This window comes from Chaetodon trifascialis, chromosome 2 (genome assembly GCF_039877785.1).
Source record: "Chaetodon trifascialis isolate fChaTrf1 chromosome 2, fChaTrf1.hap1, whole genome shotgun sequence".
Taxonomy (NCBI): Eukaryota; Metazoa; Chordata; class Actinopteri; order Chaetodontiformes; family Chaetodontidae; genus Chaetodon; species Chaetodon trifascialis.
Window position 1 is genome coordinate 11,148,530 of NC_092057.1, and position 19,419 is coordinate 11,167,948.

General features: G+C 42.9%; 2 protein-coding genes across 3 annotated transcripts; both read left to right on the plus strand.

The window, feature by feature from the left end:
• The first annotated feature begins 1,001 nt into the window (after positions 1-1,001).
• LOC139346879 (galectin-related protein-like) lies at positions 1,002-5,667 on the plus strand. Its single transcript, XM_070986224.1, has 5 exons — positions 1,002-1,113; positions 2,744-2,827; positions 3,128-3,216; positions 4,238-4,421; positions 5,479-5,667. Exons 1-5 carry the CDS (start codon positions 1,075-1,077, stop codon positions 5,620-5,622), a joined length of 540 nt encoding a protein of 179 aa, XP_070842325.1. The 5' UTR covers positions 1,002-1,074; the 3' UTR covers positions 5,623-5,667.
• Positions 5,668-7,077: 1,410 nt separating this feature from the next.
• On the plus strand, positions 7,078-18,974 carry aftpha (aftiphilin a). 2 transcript variants are annotated; one of them, XM_070980724.1, is made up of 10 exons: positions 7,078-7,248; positions 9,978-11,690; positions 13,283-13,449; positions 13,922-14,051; positions 15,222-15,278; positions 15,772-15,894; positions 16,192-16,255; positions 17,061-17,144; positions 17,843-17,966; positions 18,231-18,974. In XM_070980724.1, exons 2-10 carry the CDS (start codon positions 10,014-10,016, stop codon positions 18,370-18,372), a joined length of 2,568 nt encoding a protein of 855 aa, XP_070836825.1. In that variant the 5' UTR covers positions 7,078-7,248; positions 9,978-10,013; the 3' UTR covers positions 18,373-18,974. The 2 variants fall into 2 exon arrangements, with proteins under 2 accessions (XP_070836825.1, XP_070836831.1); XM_070980730.1 differs by lacking the exon at positions 17,061-17,144.
• The last annotated feature ends 445 nt before the right edge of the window (positions 18,975-19,419 follow it).

Here is a 19,419-nt window from a genome sequence, read left to right on the forward strand (position 1 = left end):
CTGCTCAGCATGTACAAACACATTAACAGCACACATGAAGCCTCCTGTGATGCTGCTGCTGCCCGTGTTTCCTCTTCCTCCTCCTCCTCCTCCTCCACCCTGGCCCTTTTCCTTTGACCTCACGTCCTCCTGCTTCCTCCCATTCTTTTTCTCTCCTCATGGAAAATGAAAAGGAAAGTTGTGACAAGACAGTGAGGACTGCTCACTGTTCTGCAAACCACACGAGACATGAAAAAGCAGAACCACAGATAGAGCAGTGCTGCGCCGAGCCTCTGCTGCAGACCTGAGAGGTGAGTTTCTTTGGCCTTGACTGCTGGACGTGAAGTTGTTGTCCACCTCTGTACTGTTCATACAGTAATGTGTGAGGCTTATTACTGCAGCTCTCACTGCTTTAAAGGACACGTCTGCTGATATTCGGTATTCATGTTCCTGTCGTAAATCCCTCGTGCAGACTCAAACAGTGAGTGTGTACAGTACTCTGTCTCTTATGATCTGACTGTGAAAAGGGCACATTTAACTGCGGTTTATTGTATACAAGAACTGTGCAAATTAAAACAGAAGCGAAGGACATAGCTGTGAGTTGAGCTGCAGCAGCACATCACAGTAAACCGGTCGATTCTCGTCCTGTGGCTGTGTGAACTCTGCACTCTTATCATCAGGCGTGCAGGTAAATCCACAGTTTGCTTTTGCACACCAAGTAGTGTCAAGTCAGCCATCAGTAAAAGCCTGAGGAATTGGTCTTCAGGGATGAATAAAACGTGTTGATGTTAAAATACTTTCGCTATGCTGGAGGGAATGTTCACAAACCCGAGGAGGGTTTACTGTGTGCTGTTTTGCCTGCAGTTACAGCCTCACAATAAGTTCACTTGTTATTGACCTGAGAGAGAAAGGCATGCAGGGGCAGCTGATTATCAGAGCAGTGTGTGTGTGTGTGTGTGTGTGTGTGTGTGTGTGTAGTGAACCAGGTTGAAGCTTTTACGTCAGCATTGACTCACTCAGTCGACAGGAGACGTGGGAAGCAGACAAACTGGACCTGCCGCTCATTTCTCTGCTGTTTGTTTTCTTCAAATCAACATGGCTGAAACACACAGAGTGACGGCGCAGGGCCGGAAGGTGAGTTTACACACCTGAGCGACAGGTAGCAGATCAAACATAATGAACCAGCACAGAGAAACCGGATCAGAGTGAAACTGATCCCAGACCCGCCTTTCCGATGCTTTCTGTTCGGATTGAAAATGAGTTTTCTTAGTTTTGAAAGAATGTCAAACTGCGCTCCAGCGAGCGTAAAGACGACCGTAATGAAACAACATCCGGTCAGAATTAACAAAGTAAAAGCGGCATTCATCGACGCGTCAGCGGAAGCTTTATTTTACATTAAAATTAGCTCCTCTTTCAGTTGCAGCATTAAAGTGATGAAGTACAAGAACATGCATTATTCTGAATGGGGTTTTCTGCATAATGAGTATGATTACAATTACACTTAAATTTGATTGTTTTTTGACCAAACAAATAAATTCAAATATAGGGATTTGGTTGTTCAGCAGAAACACACCCTGGCGCCGTGAACAGCTTTGACAAAACATTTAGAGTTCAATGTGGGTACATACAAGTTACAGAAAATACATTTGTGAATGTGAGTAAAAAGATTAAGATTATTACATCTGTTTGCCGTAACTGAACAAAGACTTTTAGGGTGGTGGAGTTGTACTGAAAGAAGCGGGACTCGTGACCTCAGTGTTTCTAAAAGTCTGACAAACTGTGTCTTTTTAGCTTCATGTTGTGCGTTTTAAAACGTTTATAGGTACGTAGTCTGAACTGTACCAGTCCGATGGTTGTTTTTCAACTGACAGCTCGCTGCATCACACCTCAAAGCCTGATTCCTCTCAGCTGCTTTTATTTCTGAGGTAAACCTGAACTCATTCTACTTCCGGTCTGTGAGACGCAGTACTTGCTGATCATACGGCACGTGACGCCACAGTAATAAACGTGTGCTTTCGCTTCATTAAGTCGATAGTTGCCTGTAACAGCCAATAAAACACAGAATTTTACTTTTATTCCAAACTTTCTGAAAGGCACAAATCGGCTTTATGTCATTCTTTGTCACAAAGACCCTTATTCTGTTATTCTAAGTGCATTTCCTGAAGTATTGTACTTAAGCACAATTTTGAGGTACTTGTACTTCATTTGAATATTCTGAGTGTTATCTTTTCATGCCAGACATTAGACTCCAGTTTAATGTTTTTGTCAGTGACATGTATTTGTTGGTGATATAAGCAGAATAATACAGTATATTATAATAATTTAACACTTGCATAATGAGTACTTTTACTTTTGATACTGTAAGTATTTTGCAGTTAACACTTCTGTACTTTGACAACATTCTAGTCACCTTTCAAATACTCTTCGTTGTAGTGGAGTATTTTTGAGTATCTGAGCAGAATACTTCCTCCACCATTGACGGGCGGTTAAGAATTGTGATGTTGGTCCAAAGTGAGACATCTGCACAACAACTGCAGGTCAGATTTTTATGATAGCTCCTGATCCTCAGAGGACGAATCCTATCGATTTCAATGACCCCCTGATGTTTCGTCCACAACCAAAACCGTCCACTTGTGTACAAACACATATAAAAATGTAATGGTCAGGTCCATTGGCTTCACTGAGGATATTCATGCTCCCCGGAGTCTTTTTCAGCAGAGCAGATCCAGTGAAGTTCAACTAATTTCTGTGTTTTTTCTTTCAGAAATGGGTTTTTCCACAGAAAAGTGCGACTGATGAAAATAAACCGAGTGTTCGCTCTGCTGACAGAGACACTGAGAGAAATCTGGTAACATCCACAGAAATGACAAGAAAAGACAAGCAGACAGACACCTTTAGTAAAGTATTCTGATTCATAGTCTTAAGTTCATGAGAATAAAGTCACAGAAGGCCTATTATGAGAAATGTATTGTTATGTTATGAGAACAAAGATGATGATGCTTTCATAAATGTGGTGTGGGAGCAAATGACGTTGTAATTTTATGAGATAAGTCACAAAATTTCAAGGATACTTTGGTAATTTTATGAGAAAAGTCAGGGATATTTTGCACCTGTCTTTGTCTTCATGTGAATCTGTCTGCGTGTGCAGGCAGTTCCTTTCAGAGGTCACATCACAGGTGGGATGCGGCCGGGGAAGAAGATTGTAGTGGTTGGTGTGGTGGACCCCCGTCCTGACAGGTAAACACACCTTCAGGTGACTCCCACTGTCCTTTATCAATCCATTATCCTTCCCTCAGGATCAGTACTCAACTTCTCCTTTGTCTGATCCTCCTTCCTTCCAGTGCATTCTTTTTATTGCATCTCACTTCAGGCCAAATTTGAGGTACTTGTACTTCACTTGAGTCTTTTCATGTTCATATAATACTTACATTATGCTTTTTTAAGAAGGTATTTTTGTCACCTTCAATTATACTTGAGTGTATTCAAATAGTCCTTGAGTACCACTGAATAATACTAAGTACTAGTGTACTTGAAGTGTAAATAGTATGCTAAGTTGGTACAACTTTTTACAAATTTTAAGTGTACTGAAGTACACCAGTGAAAATCATCATTCAAAACACACTGCAGTACAACTGTGTTATATCACCAATGTGTTTGAAATATACTTAAATATACTTCAAATGAAGTGAAATTAAAGTACACTTTCATTAAGCATGCTAACAGTGTATTACAATGGACTTGAAAATAAATACAGTTTTCACCTTAACTACACCTTATTACTATTAAAGGTATTTCTAACTCAGTACACTTTTTAAAAGTACATTTAAGCCCAATTTATAATAAACTTATAATAAAGTAGACTTTTCATAAGTACTTTGAAATACCACTTTAAGTATCGAATTAGTATATTCATTTTTAAAACATTTAATTAAAACTTCATGACATCTATTTAGAAGTACACTTTTTAAAAGTACATGTCAAACATACTTTGAATTAAAAGCAAAAAGTAAAAGTGTACTCAATGATTTTTTTTTTAAAAATGGCTTCTTTTTATATTTTCAGTACCCTGAAGTATACAACGTTTTGACCTGGGTACACTCTGGCACTGTGACTTTTACTTAAGTAAATGCTGTGACTTCCACTTCTGTGAGCCACCGTGTGCTCTCTGCTGTTTATGGTCAGTTGCAGGATAATCTGAATCCTTCACAGAAAGTCAGAGACGTGTCAGATTTATGGCCGCTGTTTGTCCCTCCGTTAGGTTCTACGTTGCCCTGACGTGCGGTCGTGGAACATCCAGAGAGCCTCCGCCAGATGTGGCTCTGGAGCTTTGTGTTCGGTTCAGGGACCGACAAGTCCTGCGCAGAGCCTGTGAGTCTGGATCCTGGGGAGAGGCTGACAGCAGCATCCCTTTCTTCCCCTTCATCAGAGACCAGCCGTTCAAGGTACCCACATCTGTCCACCGCCTGTGAATGTGTGCAGCAGCCTCCAGCCTCAGTGAGAGATGGCAGCTGCAGCTGTTTGTACTGCCAACATTTAGAGAGTAAAACCAAACGTCAGGCTTCGATGAGTGCTGGCTGCTTCATGCTGTCACACAGGCTTGTTTATTGTACATCTGATCTTGAAACACTTGTACACTCCTGAAGTTGCTCCTCGAGGAGCATGCAGCAGTGTTACTGTCACTGTCAGCCACGCTTGTTGTTGCTATGTGTAACCATATGACATCATTATGTGAACAAGTGGGACTGTTGTCATTATCATGATATACATTTTTTATCATATCATCATGAATGATATGATATGACACACCCCTACTCAGTACTATGAGCCCCAGGTGACAAAGTACCATACTTAAAATACTTTTTGAAGAATGTACTAAGTACACTTTGCACTATTTTTGTGTGAACTCAAGTAGTCCTTGAGTAAACTTGAAGTGTAAATAGTATGGTAACTTGCTACAACTTTTCTAAGTGAACTGAAGTACACCAGTGGAAATAAGGATTCATGAGCATTCAAAACCCACTGCAGCACAATTGTTTTATATCACCAATGTGTTGAAAATATACTTCAAATGAAGCGAAATTAATGAAGCATACTAATAGTGTATTATGAAGGATTTGTATTGGTATTTGAAATATAGCAAACTGCAACTGCTCTTCAGCGAGGAATCAAACATGTCGTCCAAACAAATGTAATAAACGTCCCTCTCAGCCCAAATTCAGGCTGCTGCTTCCAGATGATATGACATGGAGCAGTCAAACCATGAGGCCAAGCTCGCTGTTAAGCTGGTCGGTCTGGAGTTTGCAGTCAAAATGTTGCTTTGTACTGGAGAGACTATTAACAGCCCTCATAATGTCACTTGACAGGCTTCAGATTTGACCCCCAGCTGTTTCGACTCATCATGCTAATGTGTAAATACCTGATGTCTGTGTCAGGATTCACCTTAAAACCTTCGACATGAAACTGACCAAACGTCCACTTGTGTCTCATCTCTCCTCCCAGCTTGAGATCTACTGTGAACATAGTCGCTTTCGTGTGTTTGTGGACGGGCAGCAGCTGTTTGACTTCTTCCACAGAGTGACGTCGCTCGGCAACATCGACACATTGTGGGTCAAAGGCAGCATCGCCATCACTAAACTGGCTTGAAGGAGAAGTGATGTCACAAACTGCCAGGACTCACCTCGTCTGAATGCGGTGTGTGTTCACTGCGGACATTTGGTATTTGTATCGGTATTTGTTTGTGGGTTGGATAATGTATGAAGCACACAGTTTAAGACGGGACATTGAAGAGCTTAGTTTTCCTTTTATGCTACATGTGTATGAAGCTGAGCGATAATCAGACCCACTCAGAACTACATGCAGACACGGCTGTCTGCTAATGATTGAATGAGTAAATCTGCATTGATTAGTCAATGCATCACTCGTATTCACTGTAAGCAAAAGCCTTATATTCAAAATGTTAACTTCACTCTATGTTTGGGATGTTGGTGGATGTCGTGAATTTTTTACTTTTATTTTATTATGAACTTTTTATATTCTTGAATTTTAGGCACTGAGTAACTTTTAGTGATCAGCAGGCTACAACATGCTGGCACTTGTACCATTTTGCTTCATCCATTTGGAGATTGTTCCCAGAATGTCTTACAAAACAGTCATTGTCATGTAAATATGATCATAGTACTGTATACAGTTTGTACAATTGTACTGCAGTGTGTTTTCCTGGTATTTTGGGGGGTTTTAGGGACCTGTGGGACTGACCAAAAGAACAGAGAATGAAAACAAAACAAAACATATGAAGTAATTAAGATTCATTATGCAGAAAAGATGTTGTTTTGGTCCAGATTTTCTGAGGGGTGGGGGATGCAGTAGGGGGTCTCGGTCTCCCTTTCCCAGTGTTTCTTAAATCCTGCCTCTGGTTGTAGAAAGTTTCCTGAGAAACTGTCATTCGAGACTGGACAGAAAAAAAGACCCATTGGTGGGATTTTTTGTATATTTTGTTGCATATTTTTTGTTGAATTGTATTTTTTGATTATGAGAAAACAAAGAATGAAGGACTTCTAGATGTTTCTGATGTTCTACTGAGCCGGAGTCAGATTCCCTGTATTTGCACATATTCTTGGCAATTAAAGTTGATTCTGATTCTGATTTTTTGGATATTTTAATGATACTTTCAAGGTATTTCATAATAAATCCGGGATATTTTACAAAGGATGTCTATGTATTATACTGCTATTTTTTAATGTATTTTTATTTATTTATTTATTTTTTCAAATATGTTCCCAATATCTTTTACGGTGTTTTCCTGGTTCGTTTCGTGTATTTAAATTCCACTATTTTGTTATGTTCCTCTGCCTCACTTCTCCCGGAGCCGGGCCGCATTGCTAGCTGGGTAGTCTGTACTGAAGTACAGAATCGATAAAGCGCTTAAATATCAGCGTGCTGGGAATCAGTCCTACAATATTCCTAATCAAGTAAACCAAGTGTTACCCAATAGTTTCAGTGTCTTTGCTCAGGTGTATAACGTTAGTTTTAACAGCTGTACCTGTTAAACGCGGAAAGTTTTGGAAGAACTGAACAAGCCGAGAGCCAACCTGCCACAGCGGTGCATGCTGGGTGATATTGAGGCAGGGTAGCAGCAGCCGCCGGCTGACTCAACCTTCAGTTTCTGCTTCAGTTTCAGCCGTCCTGCGCTGTTCAGCTGGCTTCGTCTGACAACGTATGGACAGTTCTGTCTTTAACTGAGTCATGGAAATCAGTGGACAACATCTCACGGTCAGCTCAAGTGTTTCTTTTGGTTACGAAGACACCTGCTGTCAAACCTAGCTGAATGATGAGGATAAGCTAAAGCTAAAGCTAACTAGACGTTCAGGGAAGATGCTTGTTGTTGTCGTTAGTGTTAGCTAGCTGCGTAGTTAGCTAAGGTAGTTGACTTCTCACTTGTATCTGATGGTGTTGATTTACGAACCTTTATATGTCTGATATGACTCTTTAATGTTTTTGTTTAAAAATATAACCAACTCGACAAAGTGACAGCAAACGAATTAACTGGTAACATGGCTCATAGCAACATGGTTAGTTTAGCTTGGCTTTTGGTTTTCTACACAGGCTAACCAAGCTAAGCTACATTAGCTACAGTTACACCCCCTCTCAACGAAGTATGTCGGCCTTGTAGTTTAATTAGATGCCTCCTGGTAACTGGTAACTGTTAGCTTCATATCAGATTAATCCCAGTCTAGTCATTTTCTGTACTATATAACGACTCCAATCAACTGTCAGCTTTCTACTGAGCTAACGATGACACTAGCCAGTCTGTTAGCCTGCTAAGCTAGACGTTACCGATTTAGCTACGTTAGCCTGCAAGCTGCACTTTAAGACCAACGTCAGGCGTGAGGAAAAATGTATGAAACTTGGCTAAGTTGCCCAAACAGGTAGATCTTGATCGCATAGTTCCTGAAATAGACAGCTGTCCAAAGGGGCCAACCTTGTCATGAAGGTGACAGCTCGTCTTAATAGATAACACATTATGTTAGCTAATAAATTAACTCTCTTTGAATTTGTTATCGGTCAAAGTGCTGGTCCTAAACACCTGCTTATTCGGACTCAGTCTGTTGGGATGACTCAACTCGGTCTGCGAAGAGGTTCATTGAGTTCTGCAGACAGACAAATTAAATGCTTTAAAGGGGACTGGGGGTACAGATGCCTGTGTAACATTAGTTTTCTTGGGAACAAATGTTGAACATGTGCCTTCATTGTTAGCTTGTCTTTCTGAACTTGCATGCCTGTAGTCCATGTCAGCACACTGGTAATATACCTGCTCTCAGGTATTTTGTGAGATAAGGCCAACAAAGCAAATACACGTTTGAAACGCCACCCACTGCTCCGGTTGGTGGTTAAGAATGCAAACAGAGTCTCCTCTTTCAGGTAAAGTCCAGGTGGGAAGAAACTCCAGCTTGTGGTTCTCATGTAAACTTACTTTAGTATCAGAAAGTTTTGGGTAACACTTAGTTTTACAGGATTGTAAATTCAGAATAACTTACTAGCATTAATTACTGATAAAATTGGGTTAATTTGATGCATTTCCAATCCTCAAGTACAGCTGCCACCAGTGATTATTCTAATTGTAAAATAATCTCTTGATTATTTCAAACAATTGATTTAACATGTCAATTACAAAATGTTATAAAAAATATAAAAAAAACAAAATCTGTTCAGTTTACAGTGACTATAAAAGACAGGAAAGCAGCAAATCCTCACATTTAGGAAGCTGGAACCAGGGAGGGCTGTGGAAAGCATGCACTCCAACTTGTACTAAGATTAAAGTTTCCAACAATAAAAGGCAGAAGATGAAATATTCACTTTGGTTTAACTAGAGCTTTTGCTTCAACTTCTAACATCTAATTAAGCTAACAGGAAAACTGGCTTCCTTTCTCTGTTTTTTTCCTTTAATTAGCACCAAATTGTCTAGATTTTGCAAGGAAACTTTCTGCATCAGAATTGTCTTTTTGGGCCAAGTATGTGGGCACTTCTAAAGAATTTGACTCCAGTTTAAACATTAAGACATTTGATGGACACATGGAATCAAGTGTTAACTAACTCTTGTTTGATGATTACATTGCAAAATTGAGCTTCTTTTTCTTGAGTTTGAAACACTTTGGTGCATTTAACACACCTTACCATGGTTTTGGAAGATATGCTCTTAATCCTCAAATACTCTTTCTATTTTTTGTCTCGCTGATAAAACACTGCAGGTAAAAATTATATACCAGAGGGAACAGATGTACTGATAGGTTTAAAAAGTCCTTGAGGATATGTGGATTGTTTCTGTGATTCTAGTTTAATCATAAGTTCATACGTGTTGCGTATGTAAAATGATGCCAACACCTACAATGATTAGGCTTTTGGAGGACATTCAGGAACTTTGCCCAAGGAAATGTTGATAACGTCTCTGTTTCACTTTTGGAAAGGAGGTTTTGTCAACAAAATGCAAGTATGTTAACTAAACATTAGAGGGGAAATAGTAGATGTAAAACCAAGGTTAATTTCTACGTGTTGACAAGGCAGAGTTGATTCATAGAGGCACTGTTTGTCTGCCACATCTTGCCCTCAGGTTATTTACTGGGTCTGTGTAAACATCACATGAATTGAAGAGATTATAAGACAGAAGATGCAGACTGGTCTGAGTCATCAGGATTTTTGTTCTCACTAACCCTTTTTGTTACAGCTATGTTTCTTTTTATATATCACAGCACTTGTTTCTCATTACTACTCTATTACTGTCAATTTGACTCCAATCTGTCCTCTTTAAGTGCTTGAGTAATTCAATTTATGCTTTGCTCAATCCACACATCAAGCTAATTGGTCCTGGAGCACCACTGATAGCTGTCCTTATTTACTTCTTGTGTTTATGAGGACAGAATGTGTCTTATACACATGTATATTTATTAATATATCTGTTGTGACAGATTATTTGTGTCTGATGACGTCTGTTCTCACTGTCTCAGGTGTAGCCAGGAGGGTTTGTTGATTGCCAGAGAATCATGGAGCCAGATGTCATCCGCATATACTCCTCCTCTCCGCCACCGATGGAGGACGGTACAGAGGAAGAGGACAACGAGTTTGGAGACTTTGGCACCTTCTCAGGCGTCCCAAACAGCATCAGCTTCACAGAATTTGACACCCCAACCACTTTCAACCAGACCCAAGCTCTGAACGCCACCTCCCCACCTGAGCTCATTAACAACAGAGGAGTGATGGGATTCAGCCACAGCTCCTCCAATGGCACACACAGCACCAGTAATGAGCTGTCCAAGGCTAATGGCGTTGTGCCAGCGAGCCACCTGGGCAGCAGTCCCTCAGAAAGAACTGAGATGAAAAAGGTCCTCCCCAGCTCCATAGATATCTCAGTCAGTGACACAGTTGACAGCGAACCTGCTGATTGCAACGGTGGAGGCACAGAGGTGCTAACAAATGGGTTTGCAACCTTCGATGTTCAGGGAAGCCCTTCCTCACAGAATTCTGTCCACTCTCTTTTAAAAGGAACGTCCACTGAGGACACAGGCAGCGTCCCTGTTGGAAGCCCAGAGGACGATTTTGCAGACTTTGCTGCTTTTTCCAGTGCTGAAGGACACCTCAGCCAGACGGCAAATGAGGACTTGGACAACCCCACAGAGGGTAGCTGGCTGGGAGAGCCTCCCTGCCCCCATGAGCACTGGAATGTAGTGCAGGGAACGACCTCAGAGGACAATGTCAGGGACACAAACAGAACTGGCCCCAACACATCCAGTTCTGATTCCATATCTGTTCCTGCTGAGGCCCCGGACGGCTCGTGCAACACGGACCGGGGCTCTCACACAGATGCAGATTCTCCACAAAGGGACGTAGCCTTTGCCCAGGAGCACTTCGCCTCAGAGGCAGTTTGCACTAACAAACCCCTCACTCTAAACGGGGTGGATGTAGCTGACAGGGAAGATTCCAAAGATGCTGCGGGCTGCAGTGAACACGACCTCTCACCTGATGCAGCTGGCGATGGTGAGATGGGACAGTCAGACGGGAAGGGCTCCGGTAACGACACTGAGACAGAAACGGAGACAGAAACATCGTTCGGCCGGCCACTGTCAACAGACGCTCTTGAGGAGTACGGCGACATGAGCACCACAGGCTCAGTGCCCTCTCCACCACTCCAAGGGGAAACTGCCACACCCGCCGACCACAGTCAGTTGGCAGAGGACGATGAGGACGAGGACTTTGGGGACTTTGGAGACGCCGGCTCATTCAGTGGGCAGGGCTTTGCTGATTTTGACCAGCTGGATGCCCATCAGGAGCAGAGCAGGTCACACAGCTCAGCACAGGAAGCTACAAACACCAAGGACGATGACGATTTTGGTGACTTTAACTCCCCCAAATTTCACACCAGTGAAAACGAGGGGGAGGATGGAGGCAAGTTTGCAGACTTCCCCGTCAGTGACAGTTTTGGGAATTTCAGCTCAGCTGCTGAAGGCCCAGACAGTGCGGCGGAATCAGGGTGGAGCGCCTTTGGGGAGTTGGAGCAGGAGCAGCAGGTGGAGGGGGAGTCCTGGGCAGCATTTAGCACAGAACAGAGCATCGCTCCTCCTGCAGAGAGCAGAGAGGAGCAGGAGCAGGAGGAGGAAGAGGAGTGGCATGAAAGTGAACCTCCTGCTGTCAGTGAGGAAGCCAGCAGGACAGACAGACAGTCGGTAAGCACCGTGGGAGATAAACTGGTCAGACTGGGAAACATCATGGGTGCAGAGTCATCCATCCATGAACCCGTATGATCATCTCAGGTGGATTTTATTTATGTAGAGCTTTGTAGTGTAGAAACAGTTTGGAGACAGATGTTCAAGGAAATGAGGAGTTAATAAATAGCAAAAAATGAGGCCCAAGTTGAGCAGAATTAACAAATCAGTTAATCTAAATACCAAAAAAAAAAGGTTTTTATCACTTAATGATAGTGATATCTGCAGTTTCTCCTAACTTATAGGTGTCATATACACTGATACATAGAAATATCTCTCCTGAAATAAAGACCTCAATTTATTCAAAGTGAGGTAATTTTGCTAAATAATAACTTGTTTTCTCTCAGCCATAAAAGCTCACACTTGACAATTAGATAACACGCTTTTTACAGTCCAGATTTGACAGTAATACATGTAGAACCACAAGAACCAAAAGAGGAAGCTGTTTTCAAAAGATCACATTTAAATCAGTTTCTAGTTGTGTTTATTCCTCTTCAACTAAGTCACAGCCGTTATACCAACTTCCACTGTTTGTATTAAACATTAACTGACCCATTAATGAGAGAGGGGTCATCATTTTGATGTGCTGAAGTGGAACAGAGGCTTAACTTTGCCAACAGGACACACACATCAGAGGGTGTCCTGAAATGACCCAGTGTGTGTGATGCCAAGTGGCGTGTGTGGACCGTGGAGGAGGACGTCTGCTGTCTGTGCAAATGGATAGGTGTGCAGGAACAGTGACACACACACACTGATGTTGATTCAGAGTGTAGAAACACTCCTTCAGGCTCTGATGATGTGGCTTGCTCGCACATTTAAACTAAAGTACATTCCTGTCAGATTAACACGCAGACTTGTCGTGAGTCCAACTCTGCTGCTTAGCGCAGGTTTCATTCACAGCTGTATCAGTAACGAAGGGACCTCGTGTTTCATCGTGCAGTGTTGGCAAATGGCCAGCATAACAAGTGTGTTTCCTCTCTCTCCACACTAAACTGGTATTTTCAAAACAGTCTGAGGAGTGAATGCACTTATAGTGTAACACCACATTTGGTTTGGAAGGAGTAAAGACACAGCTGCTCTGGCTCGTATGGGTTGGAAGGTATCTTCTCCTGCAGCCTTGACCTAACACCTAACAGCACAGCTGGGTGTGGTGAGGAGTAATGCTGCAGGATATATTGTTTCAACATCAACATCGCAATGTGTGCATGTGCAATAGTCACAATGCAGGACGTATGATGTCAAGTAGTAGGAATCTGTATGACTTTTGTTAATATTATAAATAAAGATTGCTGTGAGTTTGAGGCCTAATGGGAGGAAAAAAATCCTGGATTAGTTCTTCAGCTTCACCTTCAGTTTATTCATGAGCCTGATAGAGAAAATGAACAGAAGATTCCCGAGTACAGCTGCCGGTGTGAAAGGCTCTGTGATGATAACTTGCTAAACAAATCAGCACTTTGTTTCTCTAGGTTGCATTAACACGCTCTGACTTCAGTCAGCCATGTGGAAGATTTGTTTAGGAGGATGCGAGTAATCAGCTGCTGTGCTCTCTGCAGGCGTCGCTGTCGAGCCGTCTGGAGAAGCTGTTTCAGAGCAGCTTCCCTCAAACAGCCGTTTCCTCGGTGGAGGACGAGGTGGCGTCCCTGAAGATCCTGCTGGGACCTCCAGAGGACAAACCACAGCCAGGAGCCGAAGAGGAGGAGATGAGGTCGCCATGCAACAGGTGAGCCTTTGCCTCCTCAGTGGGCCACAGATTTAACCATGAAACATGGAAACTGTATCAGAAAGTCTTCTAAAGCAACACGTGTTGAGCAGCTTGTTTGATTTCTGAAAGATGTAAGTTTTGCATATTTATTAGCAGCTACCAATTGTTCTGCTGTTCCCTGTTCAGTCTCAGCGACGTGAAATCTGAGTCACGGCTTTCTTTAATGGAAACTCACATTTAATGCTTCTCATGAGTAAATTAATAAGAAACTTAAACTGTCTGCAAGCCTCAACTCTGACTCCTTGTGTGTGTTGCCGAGATGGATTTTTTCTTTTTCGTGACTGTACTCTAGTGACGAGTAAAGTCATTATTGGAGTACATAAAATATTGTTTCAATCAGTAAACTAATGATGCATTCCCTCAGTCACACCTGATTTTGTTACCAACTGTATGAATCTTTGAGTCTGCTGCATCTTATTGGTCGGTGCAGGTCTGCGCTTGGTGGTGTGTGGACGCAGCTTCAGGACATCCACGAAGCATTCGGCCTCAGATACCAGTGGGGGGGCTCCCACTGCAACAAAGCACTACTCTGCTGCCTGGGCATCGACACCCGAAACATTGTAAGTATCCACTGGACCCTAATGCTCCAAACAGCTCGCTGCCTCAGCTGGATAAGAAGTGGAAATGACAGAAACGTAGAAGCATCCTAATACGCTCTTTAAAATGAGCAGAAGTCATTTAGATTATAGTTGATTTGAATCAGAATCTGAAAAGGCCAAAACTTCACAACATTATGATGACCTTTTTCAATTCCAGATTCAATATTCCTTTATTAGTCCTGCAAGGGGAAATTCCAGTTACAGTAGCACCAATAAAGCGGATGGAGTAAAAGCAATAGGTATATACAAAAGAGTGGAATAAAAATAAACATCGTCTTAAGAAATTAGAAATAGTATTTGCATTGCACAGATTATTGCACAGGTTATTGCACTGATAATTCACAGGTTACTTGGAGCAGTTTCTGTTGTACAGTCTGACAGCTGCAGGAAGGAATGACCTGCGATGCCGCTCCTTCACACACTTTGGATGTAGCATCCTGTCACTGATGGAGCTCCTCAGTGCAGTGAGTGTGTGTTGGAGGGGGTGGGAGTCATTGACTGTCATGGAGGACAGCTTGGCTGTCATCCTCCTCTCCCCCACCTCCTCCACCTGTTCCAGAGGGCATCCCAGGACAGAGCTGGCCTTCCTGATGAGTTTGTCCAGCCTCTTCCTGTCAGCTGCTGTGATGCTGCTCCCCCAGCAGATTACACCGTAGAAAATGGCAGAGGCCACAACAGAGTCAAAGAAGGTCTTCAGGAGTGCCCCACACACCCCGAAAGACCTCAGCCTCCTGAGCAGATAGAGTCTGCTCTGTCCTTTCTTACAAAGTGCAGTGGTGTTATGAGCCCAGTCCAGTTTGTTGTTCAGATGAACACCCAGGTACTTATAAGATGTCACCATCTCAGTGTCCCTTCCCTGGATGTTCACTGGGACTGTGACATCTTATAAGTACCTTTGAATATGGAAATATGCAAATCACCTTCTGATCTGTGAAAAGTGTATTTTTAGAAGAGATTTAATGACACATCAAGTAATCTGTGACCTTTATTAACTTCTGCTGGCAGCTGTAAAAGACATCCAGTTCCACTTTCCTCTTCCCAAACAAGCTTGTGTGGCAGACAAATTCTTTTGATAGCAGAAGCAGGATTGGTATATGAAGGTTTTCTAACCTGCTGCTTTAATGCCTGCAGTTGTTCACAGGACAGAAGAAGCAGCCGGTCATCGTGCCTATGTATGCTGCCGGCCTGGTGAGTCATCCGCCTCCTTCACCTCCGTTCAGCTCATCATATGCTTTCTGTTGCTCATGCACGGTAGAACCACCATCCACAAACAGAGTAGCTTCTCAGCAACGCTAAAACGTCTTTAATATCATTTGTTTCATTCATGACAAGAATCATTAGCTTCAGCCCTTATTGAATGAAAGGCCAATAGTAATGTTTTAATTCATTAATTTAGAACAGTAATCTTAATCACATTATGCAGCAGGATTATCAGAATCAGAATGCCTTTATTAGTCCTCTACTTGTTCTGATTTTTCATTGAAGCTATGTGACGTTAACACCGAGTGACGTATTCAAACCCAGACCCGTGTGTTTTGGGGTTGTATCTGTCCATCAAATGGAAATATTGTAGATGTTTTATAGACATTTCCCCAAAGCGCCTCTTTATGTGTTTGGTATCTTCGTAACTTCCTGCAGGTCATCAGCAGTGTCTGTTTCTCTGTCGGTCTGCTGTTTGTAGGGGATGCTGGAACCAACCAAAGAGCCCGTGAAGCCCGTCTCTGCAGCAGAGATGATCGCTTCTATAGCCCAGGCGCCTCCAGTGGCTCCAGAGAAAAGCTCCTGTCCCTCAGACACAGTCCAGGTGGGACCTCAGGGCGTCTGAAACACTTCAAGTGTTTTTAACAGCCACCAGAGGCACATTGTCTCTAATGTTTAAATATAAGGCTTGGGGACTTTTTTCAGTGGTGGATTAATCCACATTTGGTGCTGTAGTGATACACACACATACAACAGGTACATTCAGTGTTCACACTCACTGATCAGTTTTAAATCCAACCAGCAGGGGGAGACATAATAACACCCCCTTGTATGTGTGTGTAGTATGAAGTGATCCTCACTTTGGCCTCACTGACTGTTTGACCTCCTCTCGCTCCTCCAGCCGGAGGCGCTCCCACCCGTCCAGTTCGACTGGAGCAGCAGTGGCCTTACCAACCCTCTGGACGGTAGGTGACCTGCGCCACCTCCGCCCCGAACCCTCCCCGCCCACTCCTCCTCGCTCTTCTCACCCTTTTCTAACCCTCGTAGTGATTCCTGAGAGTCGCTGTCTGCAGACGCTTCAGTCCAAAATTCGGCAGCCACTTGTGCTGATTCAGGGCCAATCAGATGATGGAAGCGTGTCTGCAGCGTGTGACCGCTGGTTTGAAAACCTTGTTCTTTAAAGGAAAAATCCACACTAACATTGCAACGCTGTCGGCGATTAACTTTGCCAATAATAGGTTCTGTGATGTGGACTGAAGGAAGTGAAGAAACATGATGAGTCTCAGGACCCTTCACCTACACGGATGTGGGAAAAAATAATTGGTCGTTTTAAAATCAATGTTTTTGCATTTTAGAAAGGTAATTTGAAGAAGCCCTCATAGCCTCTGAGAACTCGTATATTGGTCGATATTGTGACTTGATGACACTGAATCAGGATTCTAAACAGTCCGATCAAGTCAAAACTGGTCAATTAGCCACATTCGGCGACTTGAAAGGTTTTGATAATAGCGCCACAGACGTATTTTCATAGCCGCAGTGAGAGGATGTGATGGTGGATCTTTCCTTTAAACCTGTTCATGATCTAAACAACATGGCCGCTCTGCATGAAGACTTGTGGTCAAACTGTCGAAACCAAACCAGTCTAACAGTTGTCATGTAGCTGATTCTACTCTCTGATCACTGACACCGCTGCATGTTTCTGGTTTCTTCTCTCTCTCTCTGTCTGTCTGTTGGTGTTTGTTAACCTCGGCCGCCCCCCCGGCTGTGCAGCGAGCGGAGGCTCGTCTCTGTTAAACCTGGATTTCTTTGGTCCTGTGGAGGATTCAGGCTCCTCCAGCTCACCGTCCATCCCAGGTCAGCAGCTGCTCACGGCCTCCTCCTCCTCCTCCTCCTCCTCCTCCTCCTCCTCTTCTGCCATTTTCTTCCTCCTCACCTCCTCTACCGCTCCTCGTCTTTAAATTAGCCTCCCAGCCCTGCTTCCCCCCTAACATGCGTCTGTGGGAGACTACAGGACCAGTCAGACAGTTGATGACTGTGATAGTGAGCATGCCTGCTGGCTGCAGTCTGGGTCACATCAAACGTGCTCGAGCCAAAACCGCCTGAAAGCTTCACTTACTGTTTGAGTGGTTTGATGTGCAGCGGACACAGGTACTGTGTTCAACATCCGGTCAACACAAAAGGCACAAATATCCTTTTAATGTGGGAAGAAAAGTGTCAATGTGCGTCACCTGAGGCCCCTTTTAATGTGGAATTTTTTAACTGTCAACATTTAAAAAAAAAAAAAAAACTGTGTGTGAGAGATTTGATATTCATTGGAAAAATAAGATAAAAATGAAGACAATGCTTAACATGAGATGGAAAATAAAAACCATCTGATTTAAGTAAAGACTAAAGTGAAGAGAAAAAAAGAAAATATTTATAATGGACAAAGTTCAATCATCTAAAGGTCAAAGGTCGTTTGATCCTGGCTGCGTTCGATCTGGCTAACAGCCGCTCTTCGCAGAGCGAACCTCGTTTGTGTTTGTTAACTCTCATTTTTGTTTTCGGTTCAGGCGTAGACCCCGAGCTGTATGAGCTGACAACGGCCAAGCTGGACCCTGGCAGCTCCGGCAGCCGGGTGGCCGATGCCTTCGCCCGCCTGATGTCCACCATGGATAAGACCAGCACCTCCACCAGGTCAGAGGTCAAACAGACAGCAGATGAGTGTCGAGGGTTATGTGATGTCTCGTTTTCTGTCTGAATACGAGAAAAGTGTAGAAGAAGATCCAGCCATCTGTTTTCTGTTCAAACTCTGTGAAGCCATGTTTGTATCATCTCTCAGATGTTGGTGCTTCCTCCGTTGCCATCAAAACATTTTGTATTGGCGGACTTTTCGTGTTTCTTTGGTAAACAGGTTTGTGGTCAGACCTGTAACACCTGGTGTCTCTTCCTGTTTGACAGGAAGCCGAGGAAAGAGGAGAATCTGAGCGAGGAGGCGGCCAAAGTCATCGCAGGTCTGCCCGATCTTTCCTTCATGCAGGCCAAAGTTCTGATGTTTCCCGCCACGCTGACGCCACTCGGCTCGCAGGCCACACCAGACTGAGGCCACGCCCCCTATACTGACATCACCTGACCCGCCCACCCTGTCTGTTTGGCCCCGCCCACCAACTCGGTCCATTTTATAAACTTGTCTTTATTTTCTTTTTTTCTGTCGCTGCAGTTTAGTTCCTCCCTCGCTTTCATAATTCTTTCTTCTTTTAATTTTACGCTTTTGTTTTTCAGCTCTGATTTTAAAAAATAAAGCAAAGCATTTATCATGATGGGAAACAGCTCGGAGGAGGGGGAGCGCTCGGCGGACCACCTGCACATTTAACACAATAGATAATTAATTTATAGAGACGATAATTTATAGAGGAAGGTTTAGAAGTGTGTGCTGTTCATATCTAGAAGAATCATCATGTATATAATCAGGGATTAAATGTTTATTTTCCTTTTTTTTTTTTTTTTTTTTAAATTCCGACAAATTTTGGAGGATGATTTTACGTCTCTGTTGTGGGAGTGTGTTCGTGTCTGTCTGTGAAGGAAACACTGGCTGAAGCTCTTTGAATCAAACTGAAGTGGAATATGTATGACAAGTTTAAATTAATACATTTATACACATATATAAAATCTATATATATATATATATTTATCGACTTGAAACCACACTGCCTGCAAAATCCAGCTGAATGTTTTGTCCCCTCGTCGTGTTTGAAGGCCTTAGTTTTTACCTGCAGTCTGTGTAGATTTTAACCCGATTTTCTTTAACCATCCTGTCATTTTCTTTTTGTAATTTAATGCAGCTTTTTAACATGAGTCATGTCCAGCCTCCCACTGTTGCTGCAGTCCATCCACCGTCTCCAGAGCGCAGGATGACTGATCTTATTTTTTTTTTAAACTCTTTGCTTTGGGAAACTTCCACCAACCAAATGCTGGTGAATCTGGTGAGCTGATGTGTTCTCAGCTGTCATTTGGAGGGTTTATTTTTACTCCATGTTGAAACACTTCACAGATATTCCAGCTGTTGTGGCCGCTGGATGAGAACCGGTTTCCATCCTTGTCTGTGTTTCCTCTCTCACTGGTCATTTTTGCTGTTTTGGGGGTAAAAATG